The sequence below is a fragment of the Pygoscelis adeliae genome, unplaced genomic scaffold, assembly GCF_000699105.1.
Source record: "Pygoscelis adeliae isolate BGI_AS28 unplaced genomic scaffold, ASM69910v1 Scaffold209, whole genome shotgun sequence".
Classification (NCBI taxonomy): Eukaryota; Metazoa; Chordata; class Aves; order Sphenisciformes; family Spheniscidae; genus Pygoscelis; species Pygoscelis adeliae.
In genome coordinates, this window is record NW_008825538.1 from 4,432,259 (window position 1) to 4,443,136 (window position 10,878).

The 10,878-nt window shown below is 38.5% G+C and overlaps 1 protein-coding gene across 1 annotated transcript in view; it reads right to left on the bottom strand.

Moving 5' to 3' along the window:
• RNF212 (ring finger protein 212) overlaps nucleotides 1–7,471 on the bottom strand; it is a 24,110-nt gene extending 16,639 nt beyond the window's left edge. The window contains exons 1-3 of the mRNA XM_009331889.1: nucleotides 7,360–7,471; nucleotides 5,675–5,736; nucleotides 1,709–1,783 (exon numbers count right to left, since the gene is read on the bottom strand). Coding sequence (XP_009330164.1) covers nucleotides 1,709–1,783; nucleotides 5,675–5,736; nucleotides 7,360–7,471 — 249 coding nt within the window. The remainder of the gene's footprint in view (nucleotides 1–1,708; nucleotides 1,784–5,674; nucleotides 5,737–7,359) is intronic.
• Between the last annotated feature and the right edge of the window lie 3,407 nt (nucleotides 7,472–10,878).

The window sequence follows — 10,878 nt, forward strand, 5'->3', positions numbered from 1 at the left end:
AATTGGCCTCGGCCCATTGATCCAGCCTGTCCAGATCCCTCTGTAGAGCCTTCCTACCCTCAAGCAGATCAACACTCCCACCCAACTTGGTGTCTTCTGCAAACTTACTGAGGGTGCACTCGATCCCCTCGTCCAGATCATTGATAAAGCTATTAAACAGAACTGGCCCCAACACTGAGCCCTGGGGAACACCGCTCATGACTGGCCGCCAACTGGATTGAACTCCATTCACCACAACTCTTTGGGCTTTGCCATCCAGCCAGTTTTTTACCCAACAAAGAGTGCACCCGTCCAAGCCATGAGCAGCCAGTTTCTCCGGGAGAATGCTGTGGGAAACGGTGTCAAAGGCTTTACTAAAGCCTAGGTAGACAACATACACAGCCTGTCCCTCATCCACTAAGCAGGTCACCTGGTCATAGAAGGAGATCGGGTTAGTCAAGCAGGACCTCGGCCTGATCACCTGGTTGTCCTGTACGTGCCACGTGATGGCACTCAGGATGATCTGCTGCATAACCTTCCCTGGCACCGAGGTCAGACTGACAGGCCTGTAGTTCCCTAGATCCTCCTTCTGGCCCTTCTTGAAGATGGATGTCACATTTGCTAACTTCCCGTCGACTGGGACCTCCCTGGTTAGCCAGGACTGCTGATAAATGATTGAAAGTGGCTTGGTGAACACTTCCCCCAGCTCCCTCAGTACCCTTGGATGGATCCCATCTGGCCCCATAGACCTGTGTGTGTCTAAGTGGTGTAGCAGGTCACTAACCTTGGATTACAGGGGCTTCATTCTGCTCCCCGTCCCTGTCTTCCAGCTCAGGGGGCTGGGTACCCCGAGAACAACTGGTCTTACTATTAAAGACTGAGGCAAAGAAGGCATTAAGTACCTCAGCCTTTTCTTCATCCTTTGTCACTATATTTCCCCCTGCATCCAATAAAAGATGGACATTCTCCTTGGCCCTCCTTTGGTTGCTGATGTATTTATAGAAACATTTTTAATTGTCTTTTAAGGCAGTAGCTAGATTAAGTTCTAGTTGGGCTTTGGCCCTTCCAATTTTCTCTCTACATGACCTCATGACATCCTTGTAGTCCTCCTGAGTGGCCTGCCCCTTCTTCCAAAGCTCATAAACTCTCTTTTTTTTCCTGAGTTCCAGCCAAAGCTCTCTGTTCAGCCAGGCTGGTCTTCTTCCCTGCCGGCTCATCTTTCGGCACATGGGGACGGCCTGCTCCTGCGTCTTTAAGATTTCCTAAAGCCTAGCCTTTGATCAAAGATCAGGGACCTTTGTTAACTTGCTCACTTTGACTAAAAAAAAAAAAAAGAGAGAGAGAGAGTGAGCACATTCAGCTCAGGCCTTTAGGCAGCTCAGGTTTTCACTGTGTAACTTTTTATTGCTATAATCAGGGCACACTATCTGGGCAGGTTTAAGGTTCTGGCAGATCTAATTTTTCAATGCATGGCATTGAAAGTGATTTTACATCATTAAAATAATGAGACTAGTGGTCCTTAGAGAAAGTTTGAAAACATAAGCAGTGACCGTGATGAATAATTTATGCTTTCTTAAGAACTTTGAAAATGTGGAATTAAGGAAGTAAAGACGGTAATGGGCATACATTCATTTTCAAGCATTCACTCATATATTTTTCCCATTTATATAAAAATCAGTAGAAGTTGCTGATTATTTTACAGAGTTAAAAAGTTATAAGGCAGATTCACCTGTGTTATTTCTTTTGAATATTTCTTGCATAACGTATCTATTCCCATGAACAGTGATTGAATATCAGGATTTGTCTACCAAGAAAAGAAAGTATACCAATGTTAGCATTTTTATTTGCAAGCTATATTAAATAAAGCATTTTGTGAAGTGTTCCTTAAATTGATTGATGTATATAAATAAAAAATGGACAGATCAAGAGTAGGATGATACAGAAATTGAAAACAAGCCCAGTTTTATTTAATGTCCTTATTAACTATCTGGAAGGCTCTGTGCTTTTGTTTAAATATATTACACACATATATACTTATTGTAACTAAGACAATAACAATTTCCAGAGGATGTTCAAGGAAGTTGTTGTGGTCCCCTGGAAGAGGTATCACCTTCAGACCAACAGCCACGTTTCTGGCAGTCCCTTTCCAGGCTTTTTGGTTCTCAACATCCCCAGCCACATGGATGCCTCTTAACCAGTTCTGTTTCAAAATCCTTTTTCAGAATGATTCCAATGCTGACTGGGATCCCTTTATCTCTCCTGCCTGTTAGGCAGCAGAATGCTATCCTAGCATAAGAAAAAAGCCCAAAAATGATAGCTGAATTTTTCAAGTATTTTATGACATCATGACCAGAGATCATGATGTGGCCTCACAAATGGCCATCTCTGTTTTTAGAAAATGCTGAGTGAGTGCTCTTACTTACTTACTTACACCTATAGCTTACTTAAGCTATCATTGTAATTCAGGAATATATTTATTATTTATAGTGAGAAAGAAATGCTACAAATATAAAGTGAATTTCAGAATGGTAGTGACATTTGGACATCTATCCAAATCTACAAAGCAATGTAGATTACTTAGTTAAATGTTACTTTAATCCAGAATATATGTATTCCTAATTTATTCATAAGAAAACCAAACAAAATACAACCCCAAAATAACTATGCTCGTTATAGTGCTAAGTTAAAATAGTTAAATTACTAAGAACTAACAGTGATCACATTTCAATCATCTTCTACTGTAACAGTAAACAGCTTTTAGAAAGGATGAATCTAGCTAAAAAAAACACCATCTACCTGTAAACTGGAAACTGGAAGGTTCTCTTTCATATATTGTGACTGTATAATAGACGGTAGGTTTATGACCAGCCAAAAGTTGAATAAAAAAGCAAAAATAATCCCAACATACTTAGATGATAGAAGAAAATTGTCCCAGAAAAAGGCATCCTTCATGTGAGGAACCACCTTTCAAAATCGAATCAAAAAGAAGTGAAACTGTTACAGGCAAAATGTAAATTAATCCCAGAAGTACTAAAGAATCTCAAAAAGTTTAAAAAATTGAAATATTAAAGAAAGGTGAATTACTGAAAGAAATAAGAAGTAGGCCACCTGTGAATGAAGCAACAGTTTTCTAGGCTACTAAGAAAATAGAAAGATAAATGCTATCACTTAAATTAAAGATATTGCATTGAAATCAAAAAGAACTAGGCTTTGCTCCATTTGGAAATGCACAAACATATAGAGAGACAATATTTTTACCTACTCCAAAAATAGTATAACACTAGTATAAAGTCAAATATCCAAGACTAAATAACAGCTGCATTTGCCAAACTTATTTTCAATGTGTGCTTATATTATGTATTTTTAATAATAAGAGGAATTGAGTTCATATGTATGAAAAATAATTACGTGAGGAGCTAAATTAATAACCTGGATTTGCAACAGATTTGTATTTTTTGTTCCCCATATTCTGACATCAGCTACTTCGATGTCCTGTATTAGCAGAGTTGATTTAGCTAATTGACATTAGCCAAAGCATTCAAAAATTTCCACAGGGTGAGTTAGCAGACTGAGAAAGAGAAAAGCAGATAGACAGCACAGGCTATCCTATCTGTGGTATTTAAGTAAAGAAAATACAAACAAGACAATAAAATTTCTCCTAGAAAAATTAACGTATTCATAAAAATACATTTGGCATCTTTAAAATGTATTCACTGGAGGCAAGCTCTAGAAACGTATTTAGAGTCCTAACAAAGCAATGACCTTGGTTTAAGAACCCATCAGATCTGAGAAAAATAAAAGCCAACCAGCTTCGTTGCTGCTTTTAAAACTCTTTAAAATAAAGGTTTGTAGAACACTTTATATTTTATCTCTTCCATGGAGGAGTAGCAGATGTTAACATGATATTCTGAAATAATGAACAGCAAGATTCTGATTCATCATAACACTTAACCATCCTCTGGGAAAAAGCAAGTGGGGATCATGAGACATAGAAGGAAGATATAAAGATGACAAGCATGCATCACTGTAAAGATGAGAATATTTAATGTGTAGATGTTGATTGCCCCAATATACAATTTAATGAGGAGTTTTAACACATTTATAGGACCTCCTACTCATTGGGAATTCTTCCATAGCATCAAGCTGATAAAGGTTACCAGGTATATTTCCACTCAGGTTCCTGAATTATAGAGCCATGACTTTTTTATATGCATCTTTAATTATCATTCCAATCATTTTATCTGTTCTTAATCAAGGCTAAGCAATCATCATTAATGTCTTTTTTAAAGAATATGGTAATTTGCTTCCTTCCAGTCCTCCAGAGCAGTGGCAGTTTCTAATGAAACATCTAATATTTTTGTTAGTATCCCAATCACTGCATTTTTAAATTCCCTCAGTATTTTTGAAGCAAATTATCAAGTTCTGTTGAAATGCTGCAATTTAGGACTGATCTAATGTCAAAATTAGCTTTGTTTTGGGCAAGGTGTTGGACAAGATGACCTCCAGAGGTCCCTGACAACCTAAATTATTTTTTTAGGTGACAGAAATTAATAACAAAACTTGCAGCCAGGGTAGGCTGATATTGAAAGCTTATTAAAATACCTCCTTTAGAAGTTTTATGAAGGGCTTTGGGGGTTTTTTTATTTGATTACTGTGTGCATTGTTCCTTTGTATTTATGTTTGCATTCTGTTGTTTTGCTGTAATTTTTTATTTTTGGTAGCATTGTCTTCTTCACCCTGTTTCAGTTCCACAAGATTCTGTGGTTACAAACATGAAATATAGTGTAACAGTTTTTAATTTTTTTGGATACAGTATGTAGAGGTAGAGATTTCTGTATTTAGATACACATCATCTCAGTTTTAAACATATCTAGAGAAATCACGACCTCCTTCAAGGTCACCACTTCAGGGTTAGTCCCACATTGTCCTCTATTTCATGATTGCCTTATAGCCTTGGAGGACTTTATGTGTTAGCTGTATTGAATGCTCATAGTATTTTTCTTCTATCACTGTGAGGCAGGCTTGTCTCTTAGGTAGGCATCAGTCTACGAAAATAGAAATGTTTTCACAACCCATTTATGAAATCAGCTAAGGAGAAGATTGTTCCTGGGAGAAATGGGAAAATTAAATCTTTCTAACGATTTCTTAAGAAAGGGAATTAAAAGCTATCCATTCTCTAGTGAATAACAAGAATTCCCACAATGTTTCAGATCCTCACTTAATCACATGGCCATAAGGAAAACAGTTAAGCTTAAGAGAAAATGGAGAAATAAACCCAATACACTTGAAAACATTGATGTGCTGCCGTGCAGACTTTTGATTCAGTCCATTACATGAAATAATTCATTACAGTCCACTTTCTCTGATGTACAAATGCCAAAGTCAATAAATATTTTTCCACATTTTGAAAGTAGTCAGTGATGTTACACAGTAGCCAGTCATGTTTCTTGAAAAGGTTGGAGTGATTTACAGTCCAGCAGAATCTGAAAACCTAAAGAGTCTCCGTAGGCTTTTATTTGAAGAAATCCATAAAACTAAAAGCCGTATAGTGCCTAAGTATCTAAGTCTACCAACATAACATCAGTATTTATGTCACAGTTGGCAAACAAAAGGGAAGTATTTTGTAATGTAAATAATTTAGCTGTTAAGCAAACTACAGATTAATGTAATACAACAATACTAAAGCTTCATTTACCTGTTTTGAAAGGAATAATGTACGACAAGGAGTTCTACAGATCAAACATTCATCTTTTTTGCCTGTAAGGTAAAGACATTTAAAATATACAACAAACTCAATAGATATTGAGTAAGTTTTTAATGGAATTTGATGCCTAAACCTTTGTTTGGAGCTTGTGGGAGGAATCTGAAGGTTATACAAGAAATGAAAATAAACATGAATAAAGAATTTGATTCTATAACCATTACACACAGCTGCACAGGGAAAATGTGTGTGAATGTCATCAGGACTTACTCCTGCAAACAAGCATTCATGTAAATGATTTTATGAATATCATTAGTGTCACTGAATGCAGGTGACTTTTAGTTCCTTTGATTTAAATAGAACTATTTGCCTGGTTTAATTAAACATATGCTTAAGTGCACTAATGACTTAGAGTCAACGAGATATATGACTTTTTAGATTGGGGCCCAGTCTGTCTCTCTCGACAAAATATATGGAACCTTAACTTCAAAGAATTAATAATTTTACCTTGTGAACTTTTCCAGTGAAAAATTAATCACATCACTTTTTAAAACTTTATCATTTTTTAAAATGTCTCTTTGATTATTTGCAAACATATTAACAAATATTTCTAGTAAATGCATATGACTACAATATTTATGATTGATAATCTTAATAGCTGCTTCCTTTCTAAGGATTCTAAGGATCAATGTTTATAAAACATCTTTAAAGAATAAATACATTTTAAACCTGATATTATCATTATTACTGAATTCGCAGCAAAAAAAATATATAATGTCTCAGGGTTTTTTTCTGCCAAAAAATATTAACAGCGGAAACGAAAGCTGTTGTTCAGGTTCTAGGAGTCGGCAAGTTGTATTTAGAGGCTGCATTTTATGATCCTCTCTCCTCAACAGCAACCCTGTGAAAACTTTTAGTCAAAAGTTTTAATTCTGAAATACAGATCGATTATTTATTTCTGTGTGCTCTAACAAAAACCAGGGCATTTAGCATGACCTTAAAGGGAAAAACATTGATGTCTCTCTGCTATTTTTTTCTTTTGAAAAAGCAACTTCCTTATTCCGCTATGTTGTTTCCACAGATCTTCACCTAAGCACATCACAGGAGTCCCAGAATACAACTCAGGAATTGCATACAACACAGAAAAGCTTCAAAATATCACCTCCAATTCTCCTAATGCTGCTGAAAATTTTCTAGTGTTTCAGTGACAATACTGAGATTTAAAATGTCTTAAGACTATTGTCAAAACCTGCCCTAAACAAGTCCTGTTTTCAAATGGCTCTTTCACTAATGAAAAAGCATGCCCTTTCCAAAGTTAGACAGAACAGAATGCCATCTTATTTTTTTTACAATGCAATCATGGATCATAAGTATCCAGAATCAACTTTTATTAAAGCCTCCAGTTTTCAGTGTCTAAGGCTTGTTCTCAAAGCCACATTCCTCCAGCCAGATTCATCTGGCAGCAGACACAGGTGGTTTTTTACTATTTAAAGAAAATCAACAGCAAGAATTGAAAAGGTTTATCAATAACATTAGTCTGACTAAAAGCAATGCTCAGGCCTTTCTTTTTTCCACAGTGAGTCAGAAATGCTAACAGTTAAGGTAAACGTGTGCACACTGGCACTGCCTGACCCGCTGAAGCAGAGGGCCGAGCTGCCCGTGTCTGCAGCAGCCATTACCTTTCTGGAGGCAGATCTCACAGATAACATGGCCGCAGCTTGTGAGGCTGAACCGTGGGGTGGGCTTGCAGGGCTCACGGAAGCAGACGTTGCAAAAGACCGCGACGGCCATGGGGCAGAGGGGCAGGCGGGCCCAGAAGGGAGCAGGCGGCTGAGGCAGATGCTGACCCTCCTTGCCGCCCCCAGGATGAGGCCTACAGGCCTCCCTCCGCCACGTTCCTCTGGTCTGAGGCACCACTGGGCCCTGAGGTGAGGGGTGGCAGCGCCCCTCCCCCACCCGGGGGGGCCTGAGGGCAGCAGGTACTCACCCTCACACCCCAAAAAAAGGGGTTTCCCGGCCTCTCACGACCAAATGGGAGAGGGTGCCTACGCAGGGGATCGTCTCTGGGAGATTTCCCCCTCCCTTCCCCACATGTGGGCAACTGAACTGGACTAACCACCAGGGCTCCGGGTAGGTGCTTCGCCACGAGCTCTGTCCTCCTCACAGAGGCGGCCATGCGGCAGGGGGTGGCACCGGGGCACGCGGGGGCGGGTGGAAAATGGTAGCCGCTTTTCACTCTTTTAAATGCAGGAATCTGGGAAGGTTATTAATTTACTGTCACAGGTTTTTTGTTGCTTCTTTTGGTGGGGAAAAAAGTACAAAACAAGGATTTTTGATTTTCATTTCTTACATTGAAAAAATCCCAGGGCTTGCTAATTTCCCTTGATGAAAATTTTAGGGGAAAATTCCCTTACAGACCTACTTGCTGTTCAGGCTGTAGCTCTGAGTATGACAAAGCCACGGACTGCATAGGAGGAACCTCCAGCTTTTAACTTCATAAAGACTAATGCCCCCAAAGTGCTTCCCGAAAGAGCTATGATCCAGATTCTGCTTTACAGAGTTTTATAAAAATCTTGAAGGAGACTGAAAACATTTCATCAAAGCAAAGATATTTTATTATTTTCTTATTATAGATAAAGAATGAAGCATTCTCAAGCTATAGTCAAGGCTCCAAGTGTCCTTGCTGGTTTGAGTATAGACCTAATTAATACTGAGGAGCATAATCAGCTCTTTTATAAAATCTGACATGGTGCCTGCCCTTTTGGTTTAAAAGCATAAGTGTACTGTAAGTGAGATGAGTTAAGTTTGTCATCAGGATGTAGTTAGGAGCCTTACACTAAATATCAGCTAAAGTCTGAACCACAACCTTGCAGCAACCCTTTATTACTGTCTTCTTGGACTTCATATACCATATGGTTGCAACACATCTTTCCTTCTTTCCCACCACCAAAGATGTTATTTCAAGACATGTTGGACAGCAGTGCTCTACAAAAATGAATTTAATAACACTTATTTACTGGGCATTTCAAGTGACAATTTTAAAGTCTCAGAATTTTTAAATATAGGACAAACCTCAGTGAGTAGCTTTATGAGATTTTATTTTGATTTATTTGGTCCGTAGAGCATTAATTTTTGTCTCTACTTTGTATCAACTTCATGGATTCTTACATACTCACAGCTGTATTTTCACTCCCATACTGTAAACGTACGTGAACTTAAAGGGCAATGTCATTTCCTTGCTAATGAAAACAAAAAGTGAGAAGATAGAAAAAAGAAACCAAGCAGTGCCTTTAAAACAATAATTGGTCTACAGATACTTCAGCTTTCACTACCTTTTGGACCAGCAAAGGGTCTGGGAAGACAAGTAGGAAGCCAAACCACAATATTCTGCTATCACAGTGCTCTCTAGAAACTTTTTCAAGAATGTCCCTTTACATGTTAACCAAGTGCTGAGATGGGTCATGTTACAACCACCTCCAATTCCTTCTTACACTACTGCTGCTTTGTCAAGCTAATTATCTGAATTTTTAACCACAGCTTTTGACTTGTAATTGCGCGATACTGTAGCTACTCTGCTAGTTGTACGTAAACTAGCTAAATTAAGGCATAAAGATATATTCAATCAAGCTGCAATAAGTGAAATGGAAATACTTGGTTAAGCCAAAAACTGGTAAGTTCCTTAGACAGTCATGTTACAGTTGCTGAATAATTAAAATAAAAATAATTCTCCAACACAGAAACAGACTGAAGAATTTAGTGTAGGAATAACTTAAAATATATAGGCACAAATTCAGTGTTTACCAAGAAGCCTGTAATTTGGTTTACTTTGGCATACTTCATAAAGACTATAATTTACATAAACAACTGTGGGAAAGGTCAGATCTCAACTGTATAGCCTAATGTTTAGGGCTTATCTGGAGCAAAAAGTAAGTACAATTCCAAATTTTTTGTCTGGCTCGCTCTCTTCCACGGTAATTGCTGCAACCACTGATCATAATATTAAGGGCGGGCTCCACTGTCACTTAAAACTTTGAATATTGAAAAAGAAAACAGTCACAATTATATATGAGGAAAAGCTAGGTGTTACACATACATAGGTTGAGTTCAAGACACTCTCACCCAATTAAGCACCATAAGCGAGATAGTTGTTTCTCTGCCTACTATCTGAATCCTAGTCAGTCTGAAACACTGAACTGCTCATGTTAGTACAGAATAAGTTTACTAAGCAAGTAGCTCTACTGGTTTTGACTGGGATAGAGTTAATTTTCTTCGCAGTAGCTAGTATGGGACTATGTTTTGGTTTTGTGCAGAAAACAGTGTTGATAATGCAGGGATGTTTTAGTTATTGCTGAGCAGTACTTACACAAAGTCAAGGCCCTTTCTGCTTCTCACCCCACCCCACCAGTGAGCAGGCTGGGGGTGCACAAGAAGCTGGGAGGGGACACAGCCGGGACAGCTGACCCCAACTGACCCAAGGGATATTCCACACCATATGGTGTCATGCTCAGCAATAAAACTAGGGGGGAGGTTGGCCGGGGGGCTGCAGCGCAGGGACTGGCTGGGCATCGGTCGGTTGTTGGTGAGCACTTGTTTTCATTTGCATCACTTGCCTTCCTTGGGTTTTATTTTCTCTCTCTTTGTTGTTTTTTCCTCTTTTCCTTACAATTTTCTTTTATTACTATTACTACTACTACTACTACCACTACTACTACTACTAGATTATTAAACTGTCTTTATCTCAACCCATGAGTTTTCTCACTTTTACCCTTCCGATTCTCTCCCCCGTCCCACTGGGGGTGGCGGGGGAGTGAGTGAGCAGCTGTGTGGTGCTTAGTTGCCAGCTGGGGTCAAACCACAACAGTAGAGAACATTGAAAAATTAGGGAGCTTTTTTTATATTTCTATTTTAGATGTAACAATCCTGAGTTGAACTTAAATGTTTCCTTAATCATTGAGCCCTTCTTCTAGATTTAGCATCTGCAGAGGAAAAGAAACGCATAAAAGATGGGATTCAAGGAGTAAAATGTAAGGGGATGCCAGAGGCTGTGATATAAATGGAGAAAACCAGAGTTTGAGTAAGAACCAGAGTAGAAGATGAGAGAAGCTTGAGAGTTATATACAACCAGTTTTCTCACAGATACTGGGTTTCTTTGGATGTTAGGTGTTACATGGTGTGCAATTTTCAAATCTGTGCATTTA